Genomic DNA, 27,508 nt, shown 5'->3' with positions numbered 1-27,508 from the left:
ACTGAACCACCCAGGAACCCCTGTTTTGGGGGTTTTTTTTAAAGCAAATACAGATATTGGGGGATATATGTGCTGACATGACCATAGAGGACCTCATAGCAAATTAAGGAGACAGACATAACAAAAAAATTTTTTTGGACTAATTGCTTCTGGTCGCAGAAGCACATTGAATTTTATGTATCAAATGGCTGCCCACAGCTATTCCTATGCCAAGTCTAGCCTACAGACACACCCGAAAAGGGCTTTCTTGTCTGCACGTACGCAGCTGGAGATGGAAAATGTGAGAAGTGCTCCATCGGGAAACTGGCTTGCAAACCCATCTGAGAGAGATCCCTAGTCCTTGGGGCCTGTCCTCCACCACACACTTATTTTTTGTGGTTGGCTCAAGAAATAAGCCCAAGAGCCAATATTATATATGAGATCTCCCACCTCTTCCAGAAGGAGTTAACAGAAGAGCACGTTGGAGGAGCACATTGGTCTGGCTACCTCTGACTCCAGTTAGCAGGGAGATGAGGGTGGAAAGGACAACTTGATTTGCCTTTGCTGGAAATGGAAGGCCAGTCTGTGAGGACAAGCAGCCTTGATTTGACAGGACTCTCACCCTTAGAAGGAGGAGGAGATTAGTGTGTGAGCAAGTTACGTAAAAGGGTGTTGTTTTTGGCAGGGAAGTCAGAAATGAGTCACTTCTAAGTGGTGTTTTCTGACCTCAGGTTTTATCCATGTGGGAAATGAGCATGGCCTGCTGCAGTCAGAAGATGGCTGCCACCACCCCCACCTCCCACCCCCCGCCCTAGTGTGGGGGGTTGGGAGCCTTTGGCCTTGAAATAAAAGGGAGGCAGGTGGCCTGTCCCCAGCAGGCTTTCCTGGACTCTCTGCCTTTCAGCTGGAGCTGTGAAGGGTCTGAACAGCTGCCTCTTGGCCCTCTGAGAGCTGGGGGTAAAGGGTCAGAGACTTCAGGGATGCTGCCTAGAAGGGTGGCTTCTGACGTGGAAAGGAACTTGGCCTCCGCAGTGGAAACACCTGTGTTGGAATCCAAGCTCTGCCCTCGGCCAGGGGGGTGACCTTGGACTTGTTCAGGATGCTCTGAAACTCAGCTTTCTCATCTGTAAAATACGAAAAACTAAGTCCTTTCCTCATGGAGCTGTTGAGAGGATAAAACGGAGTAGCGTTGGGGGTAAAGCACGTGTCCTGGTGGACAGCACACGCGTGTGAGCTGCTGCCTGGGGATTGGTGATGTGGAATGAGGAAGGTCCAGGTTTGAGCCTTGCTTTTGCCAAGTCGCTCTTCAGGACATGGAGCAAAGTCCTTGACCTCTGTCAGCCTGGCTGCCAGCTGGAGAGCAGGGTGGTTAGAGTGACCGCCTCACAGGGCTCCTGGGACTGTTAGGGTGGCTCATAGCAAGTGCCTCAGACAGTCGCTGGGGTCATAGAAGGATATGCTGATATTTTTTATTAATGAATGTTTTTTATTTAAAAAATGGACTTCATTTTTAAAAATAGGTTTCTTGTCAAAAAGCTGACTCCAAAAAGCTTTTGTTTCTGTGTAATGGTTTACGATCTGGTCAGGGGTCGGGGGTGGGGGGCCGTGCTCTGTTCTACCTTGTTTTCATATTAGTTCACCTAAGTCCCTCTGAATATTTAAAATGATGTTAGAGGTCCACAAGGTCAGGACACTACCATGCCTTGGGTACTGGTTAGCTTTCCTGACAGATATTCTGGGTGTAGGGGGAAGCAAAGGCACAGTCACTCTGTGGTTTTGAGTGCTCCGTGACCCAGGCACTTACTTTCCTTCCCCTTTTTTTTTGTGGTCCAAGTAATTTTTTTGACATAACATACCTTACCATTGTACCCTTCTTCTCCATTCCCATGAAACTGATGTGTCACTGAAAGCTCCTTTAAGATTTTTGGTCTAAATTCAGGTTTTGAGGTAGAAAGTCAACATTTAAAGGTAGTTACCATTCTTGGGAACATAAGATGTGAATACCTTTCTGAAAAGAGAAAGTGACACCTTGCACAGCTGGTCATGGCAGCTCTCCGGGGGACGGTGGACACTAGAGAAGGCATGGGCCTATTGGCTTGGTTTTGCAGTTCAGGACAAGAAGTGATGACAAAGATTATCAGCAGATCCATGTGTGGCTCTTCCTTTCTTGGATATAAAGAACCACAGTCCTGGAGTGCCTGAGTGGTTCAGTCAGTGAAGTGTCTGACTTTGGCTCAGGTCATGATCTCACAGTTGGAGAGTCTGAGCTCCACGTTGGGCTCTCTGCTGGCAGCTCAGAGCCTGGAACCTGCCCCTCCTTGCTTGTACTCTCTCTCAAAAATAAATAATCATTTAAAAAAAACAAAAGAAAGAAACCCAGTCCTGTTGAGGTGCTTTGAGGGAAAAGTATGCACCCTGGCTCATGTTTATAGAGGAAATGGAGACCCAATATTATTTTTCCTTTTTCCTGAATAGCAAAGCCATCAATAGCAAAGCCAGCAGAAGTGAACAGGTACATGTATCTGCTCTTCTGGACTTCCAGTAGAGGGCTACGTTTATTGGAGGTTGAAGGGAGATCTTCGGAGGCAGAATGTTAAGCTTTTCCCTTTGTGCAGAATCTAGGAGCAGGATTTGGTTTCTAAGGAGGGTCTTCAAAGGAATCATTGGATTTTCTGTGGTCTCCAACATTTGACTAAAGAACAGGAAAAAAAGGGAAGACTTGAAAGAGGTTGTATATTTAGCCAGTATTTCATTTTATCCTTTTAAATCCACAACAAATCCAGATTTTCCTCTTTCCTTCTCTTCTTCAGGTTTAGCAAGAGGTTTATGTTTTCCTAACTTTCCTTAAGGACTTCTAAGGAGGGAGTGAATGCATCTTATGAATTTCCAAGGTGACACCATATTGTCCTCTGTTGGCTTGTGATGTGTTAGTCCACGGCTTGGCAAAGCATGGCCAATAGGTCAAATCCAGTCTGCCACCTGCTTTTGTAAATAAAGTTTTATTGGAACACAGCTATGCTTATTCCATTAGTATTATCTCTGACTGCTTTCATGCTCTGAGGGCAGCATTGAATAGTTGCAACAGAGGTCGTATCGCCTAGAATATTTAGCATTTGTCCCTTTATGGAAATCTTTGCCAATCCCTGTGCTTGTTGAATCTTTGCTGTCTAAATATTAAGCTGTTGAAGGGAAAGAACCATGTCTTTCTGTCTTTGTTCTGTATTCTTCAATCCCCTGGTATGGCAATGACAGGTTTTTAGTAAATATTCACCAGATGACCAATATCCTAAGTCCCAAGAAACTGTGGCCACTTAGTCACTTAATAAGCTAGAATTCAGGAAAAGAGGGATGTCTACTTTTTCTTTCCTTTCTCTTGTGTGTGTGGGGGGGTGTGGGGGGGTGGTAGGAGAAGGTATATAGAGACAGTGGTATATGTTTTAAAAGAAGTCTTATTTGTTTTTCCTAGAGGTGGTCTTCCCTTCATTCACCTTCTCTACTCGGATATATCCCATTACCCCTGTTTATCACCTTTCAGCAGATTTGGAAAGCAGACTAAAGCAGCTCTTTCCCATGGGGATTTGTACATGTGGCTTAAGAGTCCATATAGCTGTGACTGCAGGTTTTTCATCTCTGAGCCCTCTCTGACCAACCTACCCCAGACCACCACATTTTAAGTTAGTCACTTCCTTAGGGCTCGGTGTTGTGCTATTTCTGTGCCTCCTACAAAGGTTTCCTACTGGCCTTGGGGCATATACAGTTAATCTTAAAATACCTGAAATGTTGGAGCCTGTTTGTCTTCTTTTTCTCAAACTCCCTGGGTGATCTCATCCGCTCCCATGGCTTCCAGCTACCATTTATGCCAACAGCTCACAAAGGTGTAGCTGCTGGCCCCACCTCCTTGCTGATTTCTGCATTTCTGTTTAAATCCCCGTTGAGCATCCATCTCCACCTGTGTTAACTCTAGGTTAGTATGACCTCAAGTGCACCTGTCACCTTCCTTTCTCTGTCCCATTTACTCTCTTGTATTCTATCCCCTGGTCAAGGGGCTCACCAGCACCCCTCCTATTGCCCAGGAAAGATATCTGGATGCCAGTGGTCTTGGTCCTTTCTTACTTAATCTGTGCCCACTCCACCTCCCAGTAGTTCAGTGGTCAGCATTCAGTTAGGACTTGTATGAGTCAGATAGTTGGCACCTACAGGTTAAATGCCCAAGTTTGCCCAGCTGGGGTGGGAGGAGCTGGGACTTGAAAGTCACTCTGGCTGTAGAATTCCTGCTTCTGACCACCACGTGGCTGTGTGAGTTCTGAGCCTGGTTGTCTCACCCAGATAACTGGGATAGCCTCTTAAAGCCCTCCCTGCCTCTGGGCATTCCCCTCTTGCATGCTGCTATCAATGATGTCTCCCAAACGGAAGCCTGACCACCTCATTTTATATCTTAACCACCTTCTGGAGATGATGGCAGCCAGTGGCATGCTGCAGGATCTGGGCCTGCCTGCGTTTCTGCACCCACACCCCCACGCCCATTGTCCTGGAGCAGCATCTGTTCACTTGCTGGTTCCTTCTGTGTACTCAGAGGCCTCTGCTCCATGTGGGACGTGCCCTGATTCTCTTTGCCTGGAATACTTTGCAAGGCCTATCTGAAAAGTCTCCTGCTCTGGAAACTTTCTCTTGATCCTCTCAGGCAGAGGTAGGGGCTCTCCAACACCACTAAGCTGTTCATTCACTATAGTGACTTTAAGTGGAAGTTCATTCTAAGACCCAAGGGAACACTTTAAGTGGAAGTTCATTCTAAGACCTGAGGGAACAGAAAGCAAGCTTGTCTTCACCCCCAGGTTTCACAGAAAACGCCCTATGTGTGTTAGATTAAGGGAACCCTGTGTGTACATAACGTCAATGTCAAGAGTAGTACTCTCAAGGCTTCTTCTGAGATCTAAATGAGATGATATGTACAGGACACTAAGCTCAACATGGTGCTTAACACACAGTAATTGCTCATGGTTACTTGTGGGTTATATGTGTTTCTCTCCACTCACCCACCAAAGAATGTAATTTCATCCAGGATCAAACCTCTTTCTTACTCCTCAGCACCTGGGCCATGGTGGGTGCTCAGTAAATATACACTGAGTGAACAGAAGCTCTGACCCTTATATGGCCATCGTGATATGCTAGCCTAATTTTTAGGATATAAACATTATGCTGTGAAAATTTGTTGTTAGTGGTTATAACAGTTAAAACGGGCACTGTCTAGGAGCACCTGGGTGGCTCAGTCAGTTAAGCGTCCGACTTTGGCTCAGGTCATGCTCTCGCTGTTTGTGAGTGTGAGCCTCATCTCGGGCTCTGTGCTTGCTGACAGCTCAGAGCCTGGAGCCTGCTTCGGATTCTGTGTCTCTCCCTCTCTCTGCCCCTCCCCGGCTCATGCTCTGTCTCTCAATAATAAATAAATTTAAAAAAATTATAAAAGGGGGGCACTGTCTAAGTTTAGGGGTAAAATGGAATTAGATTTATCTGAGTCTAAGGGAAATATATAATGTCACTTTGGAGAAATATCCTTATGTTGCCCAAAACACTAAGGGTCTGTTTTTTCTTCTTCTTAATAATGAGATAGTAGTAGTGATAATGAGTACCAGAATCTGAGCGTGCTTGTTCCAGGAGCTACACTACATGCCTTCTCCACATGATCTCATTTATTCTCTATGGTGATCCTGTGTGGGTACTGCCATGACCCCTTTTTACTAAAGGGGAAATAAAAGATCCAGAAGGTCAAGGTGCTTGCTCAGGGCCACTGAGATAGTTGTGTTTGAGATTGCTGCCAGAGTCTGAGTTCTCCACTCTCTGTGTTGGTACCTCCTTGTATGAGAAGACTCCATTGATTTCTCTGGCACAGACATGGTCCACATCCCCCTGCCTGGGGACCAAGGAAGGGGGCTATGGACCCCTTTTGAGGACCTTGCCTCCATTTATCTGGCAAATCAGGATTTGTGGCTTCACTCTTGGTTGGTCTTTTGGTGGATGGACTCTGTGGAAGGTTCTGTGCCTTCTGAATACATCAAAACACAGCTCGTGTCGCTGGTGGCTTTGCTTTGGTTATAATACTGGCATGTGAATAACAAAGAGTAACATCGTGAAAGCCTTTCTCTTTTAGACTTAGTGTCCTGTTTGCTAAATAAAAACTCTCCCAGTGCTATACATGCTGTTTCACCTCTATCAAGTTCCATGTTCCCAGGTCTATGAAAGTTAATGACAAGGAAACTCTTGTGTAACTTCCTCTCTGCGGAGACAGAGGCAGCTCATTTAATTAGGGCTTATAGGAAAGGTTAGATTATAATATTAACAAGTTTTGTTTTTTTACTTGCATATAAAGAACCACATGTATTCTGGCATAATGTGAGGCTTATTAGGTCTCACATTTTACCCATTTTGCCCAAAGAGGCTATTGCACTGGGTCTTTGGTTGGAGAATAGTCATTTGGGGGGAAAGATCAAGGAAGAGGGCAGGAGCTGCACACGGTGCTGTACTTTATCTAGGCTAGGTCCAGTAGGTCCGATTACAGATGAGGAAAATGAGTTTCAAAAGAGCCAGAGCTCTTCCTCAAAGTCACCTCAATTAGCAAAGCTGAGATTTGAATCCAGTCTGCCTCTCCAACATCTCCCAACTCTCTACCATGCTAGAAAGTCTTTTAAGATACAGGAGTACAATGTCAGGGCCTTATCCTGTTTCCACTCATGGGCTACACAAGCAGTGTCTGTCTTGTTATTGTTGGGGCTAGGGCTAGGATGCCCTGGTTATTTTATCTAAGAGGCAAGGAATCACTGCGTGGTTAGGCCATGAATTTTAAAAGTTGTCTTATAAACCCACATAATGGAAGCATGGTGAATTTTATAATGATGTAGGAGTTTTCCTTTTGTTTCCAGTGGTGTCCTTTATTGGGTATCTGTCTGCAGTCAGAGGTGAACGTCTCCCTGATATAAGAAGGGCTCTTGCTCAGTTATGTTTCTTTGAGTTTTCTGGAATTCATGTTGGCAGGGAGAGTGGGGAGTGAAAGCCAGGGTGCATTGCAGATGGTTGTTGCAAACCCCTCTACTATTTCCAATTAGTGGATGCATGTGTGAGTTGTATGCCTGTCTTATATTTACAAGAGGAAGTATCCCGTTTAATTTTATTTTCACACCAAAAGCCCAAGTGTTAAGAGAACATGGTGTTTTAACACTCCCTCAGTTATCAGCTGCAGCGCGGAGGTTGTATATTGTCACATACAGTTTTCTGAGTATATTTCTACATTTGTTACCTGGCAACATTGCTGCGTCGGGACATGGAGATGTGTTGGTTCCTACCAGATCTGCACTGTTCATATTGTAGAAGGTAGAGCCTGTTTTTCTGGCAAGAGCTTATAGGAGGAGAAGACAGGAGGCTTAAAGCCACTCAGTTGAAGAGATGGGCTGAAGCATTTCAAGTGACTGTCCCCAGACTGGAGGTCCGGCAGGGGATGTGGACTCTTGTCCTGCTTGAATTTATGCATTATTCTGTTGTTGCCCACCCACCAGTTCTGATGAGAAAGGAAATCTCATTTCAGGGATGACAGCCACAGCGTCTCTTGCTGGGGTCACTGTCTGAGCTACTTAGAGTCCTACAGGATCTTTGTTGAGGTGATATGATGTGTTAAAAAACACTGTATATAGAATTTAAATGCTAAGTGGGGCCTGTATGTACTCTCAGGCTATCCCAGCACAAGCACGCCTCCCCGCCATGCCCTGTGCAATGAACCCCTGTCCTTTGAAGATATTTGGGTTCAAAACCCTCCATCATGGGTTTGAAAGTCCTCTTGGTTGAAGTCACACTTTGTGAACTCAGAAAAAGCTTACTGAGACTAAGGGCATTGAATTCTCTAGCACCTGTAACATTTCCCAACAAATGCTAGAGAGGGACAAGTTCCCATGGCAACAGTTCCTAAGAGTTACGTGGTATCAACAGGTTAGACAAGGTATCAGAGTCACTGAGCTCTGCAGCGCATCCTTAAGCACACACTCCTATTAAATACCTATGCATAAAGGCGCCAAATTGGGAGTCTGTTCTGAAGCCCCAGCAGACCCTGGAGGACTGGCCAGGTTGGGCTGGATTTCAGGCAGAATTGTGTTTCCCTGCAGTGCTCACTTTTGAAGATGTCTCTGAGGATATCCATTGGACCCTTAATATCTGGCCTTTTAAGAGAGGAAAGGTGCACTGATTATGCCTGGAGGCATTTAGAAGCCATCAGTTATTTAATCATACATACATCTATATTTTTTTAAGTGCTCTGACCTCCTTTGGAAAATCCCAAGAAGCCATTTTATTAATGGTTCTTTGCTCTTGGGAATTAATATTACCCCTAGCATCATCAGGAAATGTTCTAAGAAGCAGCTACACATTTCCTTTAAAAACTTTGTATAGCTATTGGATAGTTTTGTATACCTGAGGAGGACTTGACCCTGAGGGTTCCGAACTTGGCTCATTGTTCTGAGTACCCTGAACTTGGAAATCTGTATCCTGCTGTTTAAACTTTAAGACGATACCTAACTTGATTAAAGTCTTCAACCAGTAGGCCGAAGAAAATGCTTCAGAAAAAACAAGGTCATGCTGCATTTTTTTGGTAAGCACAGGAATCAACAAAGAGATGTTATATAACTTCTATTTATATCCTCCTTGCTCACTATCTGCAGGCAGACAAGAGTCGCTGAGAAGGGATTTAATGAGCTCTCTGGGTTTGCTCACCTTCCTGAGCTGGTAGGAACCAGCTTGTTCTCAAGTGCGTCAGCAAAGAATCTGGCTGTGGGTGGGCGGCCGGGGTAGGTGGACGGACTTGTTGCCATGGTGTTCTTTAATTCTCCTGTCTCCCAGAGATCTCACCCCCCCTTCCCTGACTCCTTCCTTTCCCCCCTTTTCTTTCTTTCTTTCTTTTTTTTTTTAATCTATAAGCTTCCTTGTTTCTCACACCTACTCATGATTCTTGGAGCTGTCTCCGGAAACAGTTTATTTTTCCTCCCCCATCCCCCCGCCCCCAACAAGAGCTCTGCATTGTGTGGCTCCAGGACATCAGAAGAGTTTCCGCTAAGGTATATTGTTTTCATCCTCCCCTATTTCTTTTTTCATGATTTTCTTTTTTTTATTACCCAGCCCCTCCATTATAGGGACCTATCCCAGACATCTTTAATCTCACCCAATAGAAGCTTACTTTTCTGCTGTTGGATTGCTCCCAAACCAGGTGGATTCCATTGTCAGTTGTATGAACAGTTGCTATGCCCCCGAGGAGAAGGGCTGTTTGTATTTCCCTCCATCCTCCTGTGTACTCTTGCCCTAGGTGGATGGATGTCTCCTGTGTCACCTAGCACATTATAAAATAGAACCACATGAAAATAAGAGAATGTGTTTGTCCCACAGTAATAATTCCTGAGGCTTGGGCAACTTCTGTTACCTATGGGTTGCAGGTTGACTTTTCAGCCTGTACCAAAAAAGCAGGGGGGGGGGGCTCCTCCCTCCAGTTCTCAGCAGGGACATGGAACTCACATTCTCAGAACTCCTCTGTGGCGGGCACCAGGAGTGCCCTCCGCAGAGCCTTCTGAGCTGGCCCCGTGTTACTGGCCACACTCCTGCCAGAGCAGAGATATTAGAAAGATGTGAGTAGGGAAGTTAGAATGAAATATTCTTAGAAAAGAATAAGTAGTTCCCATGAGGACAGGCTTAAAAAAAAAAAAAAAAAAGCCAGAACCCACCCCTGCCTTGCCCAAGAGTTGTGCAACACTTAATAGCAGTAGCCTGTTTGAATAATCAAAGGCAAGCTGACTTCCCCTTATTAACTTCTGTTAGAGACATCTGCATAAAATATCCCCAGATTCCAGACCAAGAAGGTAATTTTTTTTCCCCTCTGAGTAACTGGAGGGACTTTCCCTTTGGAGCTCTTCCAACAGAGTTAACTTCATGGTTGAAAATATTTTTCTTGTTAGAAACTGCCAACAATGGGAATCCTGACACAGGGATAGGAAAAGCACCTGGTGCAGAAGCACGGGGTTTGGGCCTCAGAACCTGATGGACATTCACAGCTGGCTTGGGGACTTCTGCCTCCCTTCTTTTTACTGAAAAATCTCTGCCCACTTACATTTCCTAAGGGTCCTCCATGGTCCTGTTTGAAAATAGCAGAGGCTGTCTTGATGTTTCTTCCACTTTCTTATGTCAGGGTTTTAAACTTTCTTCCATCAGGATGGACCAGACACTGAGGGGTAGTCCTGTAAGCCATCTAACGTCTTCTAGCCGCTTGCTTCCCTTTGCATTCAGGATTTTAAAAATTATACTGCATTTGAGGAGGATGTATTTCAGTTGGCCTCACCACACAGTGTTTGGGAAATGTGTTTTATTAGCCTTCTTGCAACACAAGCCCACAAACTGTTGAGCCCAAGAGCCTGTAAGTTATCGTGTCAGAGAGCGAGCCAGGTACTGAGATGGGAGGCTCACAAATGTTTGTCCTTCCTGCTCCCTAGTTAATAATGTAGGTGTCAGTGGGGCCGGAGTAGTTAACAGTTAACTAGATGGATTAGGATCTCCAGGCAGCCTGAGCCCATCACAGAAGTATGTGTACAAGCCTGATCAGCCTCTCAGAGGCAAGAAGGCCACATCAGCCACCTTCACCTGGTCTTCGGAATGCTTCATTTTTTCCATTTGACAGGACTTTAGGCTTTCACAGACAGGGATCTTTGGGTAATTGAGTTAAGTTTTAGCTGCCGTGATGCAAAGCTTGATTCAATTTAAGTTTTTGGGAAACAAACCTCCTACAGAATTATTGTGCGTTCCTCAAGAGAGCAGATACATACTGAGCACCTAGTGGGTGCCATGCATTATATGAGTTGGCCATGATGTAGTCAGTCCTGCCCTCTAGGAGCTTGCAGTCCAATGGGAGAGATACGGCTAGTAAACCAGTTAAATAATTAACCCACTGGGAGAACCATGAGAAAGGAAACCACCAGGGCGTAGAGTGTCAAGGAGAACCCACTTAGGATGGTCAGGAAAGGCTTCTCCAAGGAGGTACCATTTAAGCCCAAACCTAACAGATGGGGACCAGCCATGTAAAGAGCAGAGGGCAAGGGTGTTCAGACAGACAGGCTGGTGTGGGCTGTTGCCAGAGCTGAAGGAGACCAAGGTGGTCGAAGCGTAGCAATGGGGAGGGATGTGGGAAGCAGGGCATGAAATGATGGCTGGACCCCAGCAACATGCCTGTCGTCAGAGGGGAGGCTGGATTAAGTGATCTCTGCGGCCCCTGCCAACCCCTAGTCAGTGCTTCTAAAGGGCACCAAGTTGGCTCTGGCCATCACCTGCTTGGATACACATTACTGCAGCCAAAGCCATAATATATTACACAGCACTTACACAGATGAGTGCTGTGTAATTTCATCCTACTGTCTCCATCCTCTTGGCCATCTGTACATTTTACTGTCTGATCCCAAGGATGTTGTCTGTAGCCACAGGGAAGCTACATGGTGGGCTAGAGCTAGGTGAAGGGTGCCTGTGGGGTTGGGTACAAGTCTTGGAGCTTCCTCTATGGGGCCTACAGGGGAGCTGTTACCTGAGAGTTGGTTGAATTGGCCACTGAGGGTGGCTGGAATGTCCAACAGGAAGGCACTCACTCTGACTGATGTTTTGCTCTTTGCCAGCCAGTGTCCTTGCCCCCGGCAGGCCAGAGTGGATTTATTTTTCTTTGAATTTTATGGTCAGGTAGATTTGTCATAGGTTTGTGGAGAGCAGAGAAGGGAAAGTGGCTGGTATAAAACTCTACTGGGTACCAGGCCTCTGCCAGGCTCTCATCCAAGGTGCCTCCTTTACTCCGTCCGGCAGGCCTCTCAAGATGGTGGTACTTCTCTTCTTTCCCCCATTACAGGTGAGGAAACTGAGGCTGCATGCTAACAAATGACCCAGCTCCTCAGCCACCCCTGCCCATCCATTTGGACCTTACTCTGTGTGAGGGATACAGAGCCCTTTCTCAGAGTACCTGTCGCTCTCTGTGCAAACACAGGAAATGGGTGTGTGAAGGATACAGAGCTCAAACTGGACACCCTGGGGAACCCTGCAGGTTTTAGGGCAGGAAAAGTCAGTCACTGTTGATTCATTGCCCTCAGCACACAGAATGGGAAGAAGACCCAGAGCCAAAGTTCTCTCCAACGCATGTGTTAGTGTTCTTTCTCAGTAGCATGGATGGAACCCTGAGTGTGGAAAGGAACGGGCAGACTCAGCCTCGGCCCACTGTGCCCTCTAGTGCGATAATGTAGTCAGAATTTCTGGTGTTGTTTTTCAACACACACCTTCCAGGCCTCACGGTGCAGGTTGGAGGCTCGCTGAGAAGGCCCCTGTGCACCCATGCTACAGATGCCATGGCAGGTCTGTGGGCAGCTGAAATAGGACCTGCGAACTTCACCCTAACCACCAGAAGTTACTTTTCATTGAGTCCTAGAACCAGGTCTGGAGAGCACTCCTGGAGGCTGGTGTGCCCCTTCTGCAGCCCCAGACATGGACTTGAGATTGTTCTCATCGTTTTCCTTAGTTGAGTAGATGTCCATGGACTGAGGTTCTCAAGCCTCCCTGAGTGCTTTAACAAAAGTCCTTCCTCAAGTCTAACCAAAGTCTCACTTGCTGTATACACCCACCTTTCCTTATTATAAGCCTCATGTTGACATGAAGAGCACCAGCGACGCCTTCTTGCACTTGAGGAAGATGCCTGAGGAAGTCCCTACTAAGTCCCCTGCGATGTCAGGCAAATTCGGGGGTGGGAACTACTTCACATTCCATTGGTGATCTTTATTTTTCTCTGGAGGCTTTCTGTTATCTCCCATCTTTGGCTGGAAGAGAGTGCCATTACACCCCCACAAAAGATGGTGGATTTGGGCATCTATAAGGAGATTTGAGTGTTGAATCTGGAGAAAATGTGGAGTCTCTTTAAGGTCTTGTTCCTTGGTCAAAGGTCCAGGGTCCTCTAGAAGGATGCCTGACTTGCCTTTATGAAATCTGTTTGATTTTAGTGTTAAATATTGCTAGAGATGTTTACTTACAGTTTACCTACACATACAGAGACTTTATAAAATAGCTCCTTTAAAATTTTGAGGGCGGGGAGTATATTTTGTTGGTTGTTGATGAATATTTGAGAAACTGTTAGTATTTTGATCCACACTGAAGGGGAACCAGCCTGCTTACCAAATAGGGCAGACTTTCTTCACAGGTGCTGATTCCTGTGGGCACTGGGAGACCAAAAAAAAAAAAAAAAAGTGTTAAACTTTCCATCCCAGGAGAAAAGTGTTTTTTTATAGAACAGGTTGGACTTTTCTGCTTGCTAAACCCGAAATTAATTTACCTTAAGAAGCATCATGAAGAGCCACTGCTTTGGCCTTGAGTTTGAAGGTCAGGCCCTTACTCGGAGCTCAGTGACCAGACTAATTCGAGTGAGGATCTCCTTGTCCTCCACCTCTTCTCTTGGGCATCAGAAGTCTGCCTTGTACCAGAAGGTGGCCTCCATCCAGCCCTAGCATGGCAGAGTAGTTGAAATAGGGCATTTGTGTCTAAGTTCTCAAGAGACCCTATATGGTTTAGATCAGGGAGAACTTTAAGAAAAATGGACTTGAAATATGGATAATTTTCTAACCCAGACTTGGTTTGCTTCATCATTTTTTTTATTTTATACCTTGAATGTGTATTATTTATAAACTCATTAAAGCTAGAGACATCCTCACAGAGCTTGGTGAGCTGCAAGTTCCAGATGTTTACTGTTTAAAACCCATCTCAATCCTTGTAAAAAAAAATTTCCTTGTTAGAGTGATCATTTATACCAGGGGAGTGTTTGATTGTTAATGCCTAATTTATTATTAGACTCTTTTCATTCATCAGACTTTTCCCAAAGTCAAGAATGGTTTAAAAAAAAAAAAAACAGTTCAGGGACGCCTGGGTGGCTCAGTCGGCTAAGCCTCTGACTTCGGCTCAGGTCAGATCTCACATTCATGGGTTCAAGCCCCGTGTCAGGCTCTGTGCTGACATGACAGCTAGCTCAGAGCCTGGAGCCTGCTTCCAGTTCTGTGTCTCCTCCTCTCTCTGCCCCTCCCCCTCTCATGCTCTGTCTCTCCCTGTATCAAAAATAAAATAAAACATTAAAAAAATAATAAAATAAAATAAAAATTTTAAAAAACAGTTCATATTGAAAGATTAGGGACTATCCAAAAGGAGGGTTTGACACCACGTTGTATTCTGCCATGGGTTACATTAAACTTTGAGAAATGGAAGCAGAATTGTTTATTTTTATGTGTAAAGGAATCTGAATGTTTCTATAACTAATGAAATACCAGCTGGAAATTTTTTTTAGCTTCCTTTATTGTGACAGTTACTAAGAATTGTTATTTACTATGCTTTTTCTGTCCATTCAGAGGCCATCTTGACCTGCCAGTATCAGCTAGAATTGTTTATCATTGAATGTTTTTTTGCACACTAGACTTTGCTCATCATGTAACACCCAGCACATAGGTTGACCCACCTGTCTTACATTCTAATACCCTTCCTTTGAAAGGGGAGTTGAGAGATAACAGCTGCACCTTGCATTGAAGGAATAGGTCCCCATAGTAATCAAAGTATTTTTCACACACAGTGTTTCATAACTGCAATCTTGATGGGCCCCTGGCTTCCACGTGATGGAGACAAGGCAGCTGGTAAGAGTCTCCTTGTTCAGATAAGAAACTGAGGGCATAAATGCAGCTAAGTAAATTGTCCAAGATCACGCGGCTGGTTAGTGAGGAGCGAAGGCTAAAATTTAGGTTTCCAGACTTCCAGTTCTCCAGGCAGCTGTGCCTAACCACATATGCTTTTTCACCTAGTTCAGGGTTCATGATCTTGGGTTTTGATTGTTGTCCTTGGTTTCTAAGAAAAGGACTCAAGACCTATAACTGTCATTGTGTGTCCATGGTTTTGTTCACATATAATCCCCAGCCCTGGCAAATCTTCAACTCGCAGACACACCTTATTTGGGAGCCCATCTTAACAAGTGCATTAAGCCTCAGAGGAAAGTTGGGACATTCACGTGTATATCTACCACGGCTCTTCTTTACTGTGAGAATAGTCTGTGTGTGTGCAGCTGAGAGACTGGGGGCGGGGGTGGGTTATAAAAAGCTAGAAGGTGTTTAGAGGTTGACAAACTTGCTCGGGTGAGAAGTGTTTAGCAAAGCAGAGTGGTCTAGAGCATGGGCTGACGCGACAGACAAATAAATGGGGGCTGAGCCCTGGGGTGCCACCACCGTTTCCTAGCTGTGTGACTTGGCAAGTTACCTAACATCTTGGAGCTTCAGTTTCCTTATCTATAAAGTGGGATTAATAATAGTACATATAGGTACCTCAAGGGATAGGTGTAAGGATTAAATGAGATAATATGTATAAAATACTTAGCACCTGAAAAATAGGAACTGTTTAATTACTATTCGCTATAGAATAATTTATAGAAAGGAGGTCCCCAGGAAGTGGTGAACTTTCAGTTAATCACAGATACAGGAAGAGAACCCCACAGGTAGCCATTGGTAGCCGTGGTAGCCATTGCTGTCACTCTGACATCCTGAGAGCATCTGTTCAAGCTGGGAAGGTCTGGTTGGATGGAGATGTCCCCTCAAGTCCCCAAGACTCCCAAGGCCAAGTCTGAGATCCTTTTGTTGCAGAGGGAGAGTGAAAAGAGAGAAATCTGACTCCATGGAGGAATTTCCATCAGCCCCTGGAAGCTCAAGCATTGAGCTCTGACAGTCACATTCTTCAAATGTTGGAACTCAGATAATTTAATTCATTTTACAGCAAATAAGTGACCATGCAGAGAGAACCTCATGGGCTTGGTGGTTGGGTCAAGTCGTACTAGGCAGTGAAATGGAAAACCTCATTCTCTGGATTCCTTCCAGGCCCAGAACAAGGGCTTCTAGAAGGTGGGCCAACCTCAGCATGGAAATGCTTTCCTGTGGGGTAAGATCAAAGTCTTGAAGTTGTCCCGGTGGTGCTGTGGACTGCTGTCCCCAGACTATCCCTGCTCCTGACAAGCTCCATCCAGGATCACATCTGCCTCTGCTTCCTGCCACTCCCCATTCATTTAGTTAAGTTGCCGGTAAAGTGCTTCTCCCTTCTCAACAGCCTTGTGTTCATGTAGGTGCAGGCTGACTGGTTCTGTGTCCTGAGGCACAAAGTCTGTCTTTGCCACCCAAGTCTCTGAAATCTGGGGAAGATGGCTTTTCAATAAGGTGCTCATTTTGCATGTCTTCCCTTGTGTGTATCCAGCATCTGGGGAAGGCCTCTGTCTCCCATTCTGCTCCTGGCACCCTCTCCCGGCACTGTCATTGAGACTGTGACCTCTTACACCTGAAGAAAGGAGTGTCTACCCACCCTCTCCTGCACGCTGCCTGCCTGTTCCTGGCATAGGTGCCACTGTCTGCTAGTCTCGGACTTCAGGGTGCCTCTTATTTCAGAAGCTGGGTAGACTTGTCATAAACCACGTTCCATTTCTTTGCAAGGATCTGAGTGGCCATAGTGGCTGGCTGCTAAGCAATACCTTATTATTTTCGAGCGATCTGAAAGGATGTTTTCATTATTATTTTAAACTAAAACTTCAGTTCTTAAGAACCTCTACAGCTGCAGTAGCCCAAGGAGGGCCAGCTGTGGCCACCTACCTGATAGTTATCTGCCGGCAGGCTTGTGCACTCAGGCCATCATGTCATCAGCCACAGCCCAGCGTGGTCGTAAAGTGACTGGCAAGGATGGTCAGGAGGCAAGGATTCTCTGTCCTTGGCAAGCCCCTTTCCCCGCTAGGCCTCAGTGCCCTCCTCTGTAAAATGTGGAGCACCAGACGGAAGTAGTGGTTTCTTTCTAAACAGTGTTCCTGGTCGCCCTGCCTCTCCAAGGAGGAGTTAGAATAGCAGAGAGAGGGTTCTTCAGACTGTGTTTCAAACTGAACTGTTCCACGTGTTTCTTCCTTCAACATGGCATCTTTCCCTAAGATGGTGTTTGGGGAGGGAGGGGGAATGGGGTTTCTCTGCTGGGAACAGCATTGGAGATGGAAACTACCAGAATAGAGTGCTTCCTCCTTTAACATTTTGTGATTGGTATTACTTGTGGTTCTTGTCTCTCAGTTTGGCTTCTATTAGCCACGCCTAGCACCCCGCCACCCCTCACCCTGCTCTCCAGAGCTGCCATGGACGTGGCCACTGCCACTGGTCACTTGCTCACCTGCTCCAGCCTCCAACTTCCTTAAAGCTACTGCAAGCAGACCTGCTGTCTGTGATGTTGGGGTTGGTGCTGTGTGTCTGCCCTCCAAAGCAGCCTCTGTTTCCTCTGAGTTCCCGGTCTAACCCCTGGGGCCTGGCTTCCATGTGTTCCTTTAAAAAGGAAGGATAGTAGAAAGGGCTCAGGACAGGGAGCAGGAAGATCCTGACCCTTCTAACCCAGATCTTTGATCTGTAATGTGACAGATTTATGAATGATGATAGGTCTTGGCAGTCTCCTAAAATGCTGACATGACAGCTTGTGCAGAAGGGGCTTTGAGGTCACATGTGTTGTGGAGATACGTGGAGGGTCAAGAAGGGCAGCTGTGAAAGTAGTGTCACAGATGGGTCTGCGGGGAGGATGTTCTCAGAGCGTAGTCCCTTCTCTGGACAACTGTACCTAGTTCTCGAGCTTTCTGGGAACAAAGCCCATCTTCTTTCCATCTCTCCCTTTTCAGTGTGACATGATTTATATACTATAATATGCATAGATTGTAAATGTACAGTTTGATCAGATTTGACAAATGTTTATACCTCTGTTCTTTTTCTATGGCTGCTGTAACAAATTACTACAAACTTAGTGACTTAAAACAACCACATTTTTTATCTCACAAGTTTGACAAGAGTCCTTTTGGAAATCCATGTGTTGGCAAGGCTGCGTTTTTTTCTGCATTCTCCCCTGGAGACTCTCCTTTCCTTTTCCAGTAGAGGCCACCTGCCTTGCTTGGGTCTTGACTCCTTCCTCCACCCTCCCAGCCAGCTGTACTGAGTGGAGTCCTTCCCATATGGCATCTGATTCCCTCCCCTGAATAATCTAGGATGATATCCCTATTTTAAGGTCAGCTGATTAGCAACCTCAATCCCATCTGCAATTTTGCAACTTTGTTTCCCTTTGCCCTGTATGGTGACACGTTCCCAGGTCCCAGGTATTGTTTTGCTGTTGTTATTCCTACCACACTTTTCTGTCTACTGCCAGCCTAATAAGGTATTTCTTCCAGTCCAGAAAGTTTTCTGGTTTCCCTTTAGTCTCTCCACTCACACTCACCAGGGGCATGCACCAAAGGGTTACCTCAAACCTGCCAGGTGGGGTATAGTGAGACCTTTGGAAAAGCAAAACAGTCTCTATGTGGACAGTGGCAGGTGGCGTGTGGAAAGGCCCTGTTTCGAGAGCCTGAGGTCTGGAATGCCGATCACCTGCCTCCTCTAGTCTGAGGTCCCACCCGCATCTGGGGAAGCAGTCCTGAGAGAGGGGGGTGTCCCCTTTCCCTCCCAAGCCCTGAGTATCACAGTAAGAGCTTGAACATACAGGTGTCTGAACTGTGTACAGGGCCCTGGGCTCCCAAGTCCAGACAACACTGGGCACCAGAGAGGGGCAGTGACCATCTTCACGAGCCTGTAGCTGGGAGCCCCTGTTCTCAGCCCCCCGTTTGTCCCCGGCGCATCCTGCATCTGTGGGGGAGGTGTCTTACTTCTTCTGCACTGCTGTCACTTTGCACTTCTCCTCTTCACAAGACAGCACTGCTTCCCTTCTGGAGACCAAGCGTCTTCCTTCCAGAGTATCTTTATTTAGATTCTCAGGCAGGCGACCTGAAGCCACAGCTCTTGACTCTCACCAGCGTTTTGGCAAAGTTACATTTGTCACCGTGTGGGCATCTCAGGAGGGTGTGAAATACTTGATACCCATTATCTTTTAGGGTCCCCTGATCTCTCAGAGAGGAGAAATAACTACCTTTGTAGGATTTTTGGTGAGATAACGCACATGAAGTTGTACTCTGAGTTCCTGGCACCTCATAAGCAGTCGGGAAAATACCAGCCCTTGTGCGTATTACTGTGATTATCTCATTAGATCTTCCTAACCACTGTGAGGTACTGTTTTCATGCCCATCTTTCAGATGAAAAAATTTAGGCTTCAGAGATGTTGTCACGTTCTAAGGTGACACCAGCTCATGAGTGGCAGTGCTAAAACCCAAGTGTCTCTGACTCCAGAAACAGAATGCTCACACTTCGCTGTCCTGCCTGTCAGTTTCCTAGCCACCAAGGGGGATGCCTTCATTGTGAGGTTTTCACGTTCTACTAACGTGATGGCAGTACATAACGCTGGCGCTCAGTGGGCACTATGCTGAGCACTTTGTGTGCACTGTGGCACCCCTTCCATGCGGGTTCAGAGAGGCTGAGTCACTTGCACAGAGCTAGTGAGTGAGGGACCCAGGACTTGAACCCAGGTGATCTGACTAGAAAGCCTGCCCCCTAACCCTTTCATTTAAGAATGTTTTCTTCCCTTTGAGGCACTGGTGCATTTCTCTTCTTGATACTTAATAATAACCATGATGGAGTATGCCTCCCATTTTAGCTTGATAGGCAGGTGCTCGAGAGACTTAGGACTGCCCTAAATCATCTCTTCCATCTTCCAGGCACCAATCTTGTTTCATTCTGGTTCCCTGTGCTTATTCATGCCTCTGTACCCTAGTGTCTACTTTATTATGTTGACCACATTCTGTTTATAAAGCTGCTTCAGATCCTTGAGGGACTAAAGACTGATATAAATAATGGCAGAATAAATATACTGGCCATTGCAAAACATATATAGAAGTGTGTAATCCTCAGTCGCTTGCCCTTCTCTCATTTCATAAGAGGCTTCCTTACCCTGATGCTGTCAGTTGACATCTGTTGGGTTAACCGGCTAGACGTTAAGCAGTGTGGTTTGTAGCTGGCCATCAGTCTGCACTGTGCTGCCCTGTTAAATATGACAGATGGCAGGCTTTAGTTATTTATTTATTTGCTTGCCTACTTAAAGTGCATTTGTTTTTTTTCTGAGTGACCAGATTGTCCAAAGGATGCTTTTTTAAGTTGCCTCCATGCGACGAGAAGATTAATGGGGTAGCAACTAAAGTTAATTGCCCTGAGCAGCCACCTTCTGGTGAAGTCTCCCCATGACCCCATGAGGGTAAGACGTCGTATTGGCTCATTTTGGTAGAAAATGTAGTCACCACAATCAGGTAGGTGGCTGTAGGTTGAGTTCCTCGTCCCCATACTTCTTTTGTTTTTGGATGTATCATCTCTCAAAGGAGTGAACAGTTAGAACTTGATTTTTCATATTTTGATTAATTCAGTTTTCTGGAATTAATCTCTGTTGAGGATTCACTTCTGGCACAGCCACTGAATATAAGCAGGATCTGATTGTGAGGCTATAGTTAAAAGGAGCCGTGAGGCATTGGGTTGTATTCGTTCTTTCATCAGATAATTGGGAAGCTCCTGCTGTGTACTGGGGCTCCTCTGGGTGCTCTGGAGACAGCTGTGAACCATAGAGATGAGGCACCTGCCCTCTTGGAACTTACAGTATGCCAAACACATGCAGTAAGTAGGTAAAGCACAAATACAACAGATACCAGTTGCTAAGAGGAAAATAAAAGAGCATGGGAGAATAAGCAGTCAGCTGGGTTGCTGCGTCAGGGAAGATGATCAGGGATGGCTTCACTGAGGAGGTGATATTACTGGGGATACAAACAATAAGGGGACCTAGCCATAGGAAGAGCCAGGCAAAGCAAGGCACTGGCACTGAGCATCTGCCACATTTTTTTTGCTTAGTGTCATAAGGATAAATGGCTATTTTAGTAAAACATCATTAGGGCGATTATTGAGTTACCATCCCTCTTTCTTATCAGGCTGCCAATTTCATTGGGAGGGGGCAGGGTGTAGGCCTCATTTTGCTCACTGTTGTTATCTTTTGTGATGGCCATAGTGTCCAACTCATGACAGGTGCCTGGTAAATAATGGATGGATGAACAGGTAAATGGATGCATAGGTTCATGGCTGAATGGGTAAATGAATGGAATGATGGATGGATAGATGAAATAGTAAGAAGCCTATAAGAAGATACAAGGTGGTAAAGGGCAATGGAGGACACTAAAGATTCGAGGTAGGTTCAGAGATTGTGGGAGTCTTCATGAACTCAGTTACACAGAGAACAGCCAAGTAGTAGGCAGGCGGTGACTTGTACTGGCATGGGGAGTGGCTGGAGGGGAAAAGATAGAACCAGGGAGCACAAGTAGGAAGGATGGATCTTGTGCTGTATGTAGGAAACAACTAGAAGTAAAGAAGAACAGTGAGAGGGAGAGGAAAGAGCACAATTAAATGTTTTGTAGGCACATGAGACTGACATTTGTCTGTACAGCATATGGGCTAGTGGCCAGAAGAAGGGTCATGGTGAGTTGCCTTCTGGCAAATGGAAACGTGGTGGCTTTCCTGGGCCTGCTGAATCTGGCAGCAGGTATGTGTTGGGAGGAGGTGAGAGACTAAGGAGTTGAGGGGTTTCAAAGGCTGGTAAGATTTTACTTTTTTCTAGGATTGCAAGCCTAGGTCTACCTTCTGTAGGGAAATGCCATCTTTCCAAATGGGGGAGGATATGAAATTGGCAGAAAGATCCAACTGAGAGAAGCAAATATATTGTTTGGAGCTTTGTTTTATTCCTCTGGAAATGACCGTATTGTATTTTTATGTAAATAATTCACAACAGCGTGGTGTTTGCAAAGGGGTGAAAAACGAACATTCATAAATGAAGTTGAGACACCATATTGTGTTTTTATATCAACAGTGTATATGATTGCTTGCAGTGGGTCCAAAAACAAATGTGCATCCAAGAGGCAAGCTACCTGTTAACTTTGAGCTTCTTCATCTAACCACTCTTTACCTGTCCTTCTAGACCAGATTTGAACATCACCTTTTCCACAAAGATTACTCTGGCCCACTCTCCTCCTTGCCAGATCTGAGCTTCTGTGATGTATCTGTCTTTGTAGCTCCTGGAACACTTCTTACTTACACATTTTTGTCTTACTTAGGGACTTGTTATCCTAACTGGTATGGAGCCCTATAGGGACAGGTAGCACATCGTGCTCACCTGTGTATATTCACAGGGCTGTACAAAGTGGAGGGGCTCATGGAAGTCCTTAAACACGTGACTGGACCTACAATAATTACCAAAAAAATACATTGTTTCCTTTGTTAATGGAGTTGTTTTGCAAGGGCTTGTTCTTAGTAGGCTGGAATCTCCCCAGCCCCCCTTAGCATACTTCCCAAGCCTGTGTGACTGCTCCATCAGAGACACCCATGGCAGGTTGCTTTAAGGTCTCTGTTTAGAAAACCTCAGGCCATACATCCAGAGAACTATAGTGCATAGAACCATGATTCACTTTGGTCTGAACTTAAACCGTTTGTGAGGTTTTGTTGGCTGGCTCTGATCTCCATGAGGTTGTGGTGTCCCGAGTGGGATTCAATCACTGGTCTGTCACAGTGTTGAAAATCCGTGGGTTTTCCTTGGCAGCATTCCTTTTTCTGCCGGTTAACAGAAGATAAGAAATCAGAAAAATTCTTCAAGGTCTTCTATGACCGAATGAAGGTGGCCCAGCAGGAAATCAAGGCAACCGTGACTGTGAACACCAGTGACTTGGGGAATAAAAAGAAAGATGATGAGACAGACAGGGATGCCCCGTCACGGAAAAAAGGTAAGCACTCCCCTGTGCATGGCCCTCTCACCAGCTGGACTTCTAGACTCCAAATTGTATTCTGTCTGAGGCTTTCAGAAGAAGCACACGGTTCTGTTAAAATCTAATTCTTCCTGAGTGACCTGAGTTGGATTGCTGTGCCTTGGCAGTTCTTCTTGTGTTAAAAAAAAAAAATTTAACATACCTTCTTCTTGGTCCCAGGGTTTTATTGGTGGGAAATTCATTTGTAATTTTCCCTGTGATTTTCAATGTACTATTAGGGAAAGTTAAGGAAGATACACACTTTAAAACTGGTTTTCAATCCTTCATCTCCCTTATTTTCTAAAATATTTGGAAGTTTCTAAAGTCTTATATTCATGATGTGAGTTGAGAAGTAATACTCAGAAGTAGGTAGGTACACCAGTGTTAGAGTCAAATTGCCATGAGCAGGTGACTTAGCCACGCTGAGCCTCTTCTTTTATGTTTAGAATTGGGTTTCTGAGCCACAGCACATTTGGCATTTAGAGAATTCATTGCTGGCGGGGCTGTCCTGTGCACTGTAGGATATTTTACAGCATATGTGGCCTCTGCCAGTAGATGCCAGTAGCCTGCCCCTACCACCAACTGAAAGTGTCTCCACATTCGGCTCATTGTCCCCTGGGTGGGGATGGGGGCAGGATCAGCCTTAGTTTATAACCACTGGTCTAGAATGGGAATTAAGAGAAGAAGAAGAAAGGCTAACATTTACTGAGTGCTTCCTATGAACAAGGTACTGTTCACAGTCCTTTATTACATTCTTCACTTACAACTGAAGTTAACCCTGTAAAGTAGATAGAATTTTTGTCCCCATTTTACAGATGAGGAAACTGAGGCACAGAGATTATCTTGTCCTTATTAAGACTGTGCAGCAAGTAGACAGCAGAGCCAGGGTTTGAACGCAGGCAGTCTGGCTATAGTGTTACCCTCCTAAAGCTAATGCCTAGTTACCTCACAAGGTTACTCTGAGGATTAGATGAGATAATACATATCAGGTGCTTAACCACAGTGTCTCCGCACTTAATAAAGGGCTCAATCAATTGTCACTATAATAGCAGTAATTACAGTTGTGATCATTGAAACGGTGACTCCCTTAGAAGCTTCTCTAGGTAGAATTTACTGATGTTCTCCCTGTTTTACAGATAAGGACACTGAGGCTCGGAGCCATATAGGTTTGTGAGGTTGATAAACCTGATACTAAGGCTTTTCCTGTAAAACACAGAGCAAGCATGGATGAAATGTCAGAGCCGTGAGCAAGTTGGCAAAGCTTGACTCACTCAGTTTTAATCCTAAAGACTAAGAGGAGTGACTTTATGGAGTGTTGTGCCAGCCTCGAAGATTTCTAGTGAATACCAGAACTTAGATTTTTTAACCTCATCTTTCATGAAGTGAACATTACTCCTGAGGAATGAGCAGCATTGACGGTCTCACGTTTGCATTCCAGCCAAAGAGCCCTCGACACAAATAACAGAAGAGGTCCGAGATCAGCTTCTAGAGGCCTCTGCTGCCACCAGGAAAGCCTTTACCACCTTCAGGAGGGAGGCCGACCCTGACGACCACTACCAGTCCGGGGAAGGTGCCCAGGCCACGGCAGACAAGACCAAGGATGACCTGGAGATGAGTGCGGTCATCACCATCATGCAGCCCATTCTCCGGTTCCTGCAGCTCCTCTGTGAAAACCACAACCGAGACCTGCAGGTGAGGCTGGGCACTCGGAGTTGCAGCTACTCAGAGCTGCCGGCATCCTCAGACATCTCAGCCCCGCCCCATGCCACCAGCTTCCTTGAGTCGAGGACCCAGAATGGTTTTGACATACGGGCAACTGAAGTGTTTCTCTCTTGTCTTCCCCACCCTCTCTGCTGAGACAGCAACCAACTCTCTTGTTCACCAGTGTAGGTGCCTACTTCATACATATTTAAATGTGGGTATGTGCCTCTGTGTGGGTGCATGTGGTAGCCTGCTGCTGTTTGGCACATAGGCATACAGGTAAAACATGGATGGAAGGATGGATGGATGGAAGGAAGGAAGGAAGGAAAGAAGGAAGATTAAATATACAAGATTTAGAAAATCTGATACATAGAAAGTTTCAATTCATTTAAGCATTTGTCAGTTGAATGAATGAAGTGGACCTCCAGGATTGTACACAAATAGGTACTCAAACATTTGTGTTGAACTGATTATTACAGAAATCTTCTGTTCACTTTTTTATTGTTGTTGGAAAGAATGGCCAAGGTTTATCAGGCACTTAGAATATCTTGGATGCTACGTGTTGCTGGTATCATTAAACTTGTCTTACAGATAAGGGAACTGAGGTATGGGGGACATAGTTAGGGAGTGCAGAACTGGGACTTGAACCCAGACCATCTGGGAGATGATAGAGCTCATGTGGTCAACTACTGTGTTAAAACAGAGCATATTTTCTCCCTTGCAAAGATTCCCCACCAGCAAAAGCTATACAGAAGGGCTAAGGGTGGATTTCAGAGATAAGTTTCTTTTTACAGAACGGGCATAGGTCTCTCGAGCCACTCACTGCTTAGGAGAAGCATGCTAGAGCACCAGGTCCTTGGCCATTGCTTGATTTTGCTGCTTTTGGGAAAAAACACCCTTCTCTGCCTAAAAGGGATTGAGGATTAACAAGAAAAGTGTGTCTGAACAACTCCGCTAAGATAGAATATTTTCTCCTAAAATAAACAAGTTGGCAGTGATACTTTAGTTCTTTGAATAATGATGGTATGAAAAGAAAATAATTCTAGTCCACACGTGGCAAAGAAAAGGTGCTGTCTGAAAATACTTGTATTGCTGAGTTTATCCATCAGGTGACTTGATGGCCTTTTGCCATTCAGGGCTGCCACCATAAATCACTCATAGTTAAAACCTGCCACAAATTCTCTGCCTGAAGAAGTTGAGTAAGAAATTACATTGTTAAGCAGTAGGACAGAACAATGAAATGGAACTGGGTGAAGTCTGCAGTATTAATAACTTCTACACTGGTTTTTATTTTTAATCAAATTGGTCTAGAGAGCCTGAGCGTTGAAAAGGCAGGTATATCTAAGGTCATCATCAATTTGGCCCATATTTAAAAATAAAAGAATTTCCCATAACCTCCGTTGTCTTCCACTTTGCACATCATTCATTTCCTCCATTGACCTTCCCTGCTTGATCCCTCTGAGTGTGGGATCCTGGCTCTTCATTTTCTTTTCTTGCCTGTTGCTCAGATATTCCTCCTTTGGACTTGTACCACGTCGGCCCTAGATCCACTGGCCTGGGACTGTGTGACTGAGTCGGGCTGAACAAAGTACTCATGACTCAAAGATACAGAGACTGGCTGGTGTTCTTCTGTCTGCAGGGCAACTGTGCCCTTTCCACCTTCCATACGTACGCCATTAGTCACGAGGGGGACGGGCCACAGGAGTGTGAATGATACAGTGGAAAGCCAGGCTGTCCTACCAGCAGGAAAGCAATGCCAGTTGTGGCATCTTTGTGGATGGGGGGACTTCCCTGCTGCTGGGGCTGTTTCTAGGCCGATCTCAGTGGTCAGAGCCCTGTACTGTTCACCCATGCTGCTGTCACTGGTCTCCACCAACCTTGGCTCCGAGGGAAGTGGGTTGAGACTGTGCCTGTGCATGTATGTTTATTTCATCATCTCGGTGAATACCTGCTCTGTGCCTGCCATTGATGGTAAGAGGGACCTCACCCTTTCCCTCACAGCCCTGAGAGTGTAGGGCAGGAGCCACCTGGGGAAACCCAAGATTGCAGTGCAGTGTGCTGAGTGCTGTAGTGGTGTCATCTTAGGGGTTTTGTGGCTTCAGAGCAGGCACACCAGCCCACTGTGCTGGGTCCAGGAAGGCTTCTCAGAGGAACTCCTATCTGCCGAGTCCTGAAGTAACACAGACTGCCTTGAGTAGAATCCCTCTATGAATGTCAACAGAGCAGTCCTGATGGTTCTGGTTTCCTGGGCCTGTTCTTCCACCCCTTGATTTCATGTCGTGACCAGCACATGCACATCCCGCTGTGGAAGCAGAGTAAGGGTTTCATTGCTGGAGTTCACCTTTTCTCATATGGAAATCTTCACAGTTTCCATTTTGTACCTTAGCTCTTCCCAAAACTCTCCTTTGAACTAAGGCCCTAAGAACCCCATGGGCAGAAGGATCTATTAATGAATCCTTTCATACACTTGATTCACCAACACATTGCTCTGTGGAAACCAGTAGTATTGAGCAAAAGGGGAGTATATCATTTATTTTAGTGTATATATATATATATATATTTTTAAGTCTTAGCAACTTATAATAAAAAAAAGTCTTAGCAGCCTAACTTTGAAAGTATCATAAAGATTATCCAAGTCAGTGGTTTTACACTTTTTGCTTTTGGCCACAGAATCCTTTGTTGAAGATCTTATGCAGAAATGTACTCAGTAAAGCAGATGAGAGCCAAGCTTCTCTGTTCAGAGTAGAAACTACGGAGCACAAAAACTTTGCCTTTCTCTGTTACCTACCAGAGCCCTGAGAGACAGGGCGTTCCAGGGACCCCCAGGCTCTCTTTATAGGGGCCCCGTTGGAAAACCAATGATCTTAAACCAGTGGTTCACAAGGATGAAGGTTAGAATCATCTTTAAAGACTCCCACTATGTCATACATGCTGAGATGTTGATAAAATTCCATTTGTAGAAATCTCGTTCCGGTTTTGCACAGGATTCAGCTATTCTTCTTTTTTTTTTTTTTTTTTTTTTTTTTTTTTTTTTTT

The 27,508-nt window shown here is 45.4% G+C and overlaps 1 protein-coding gene across 7 annotated transcripts in view; it reads left to right on the top strand.

The window, feature by feature from the left end:
* The window catches only part of ITPR1 (inositol 1,4,5-trisphosphate receptor type 1), a 324,913-nt gene that overhangs the window by 229,761 nt on the left and 67,644 nt on the right, over positions 1 to 27,508 (top strand). For all 7 annotated transcript variants that reach the window (XM_029918487.1, XM_029918486.1, XM_029918483.1 and 4 more), the window contains 2 exons: positions 22,570 to 22,750; positions 24,210 to 24,463. In XM_029918487.1, the coding sequence (XP_029774347.1) occupies positions 22,570 to 22,750; positions 24,210 to 24,463 (435 nt within the window). The remainder of the gene's footprint in view (positions 1 to 22,569; positions 22,751 to 24,209; positions 24,464 to 27,508) is intronic.

The sequence above is a fragment of the Suricata suricatta genome, chromosome 12 (assembly GCF_006229205.1).
Source record: "Suricata suricatta isolate VVHF042 chromosome 12, meerkat_22Aug2017_6uvM2_HiC, whole genome shotgun sequence".
Lineage (NCBI taxonomy): Eukaryota > Metazoa > Chordata > Mammalia > Carnivora > Herpestidae > Suricata > Suricata suricatta.
Note: the sequence above shows the minus strand (reverse complement) of the source record. Positions and strands in the feature narration are given on the sequence as shown.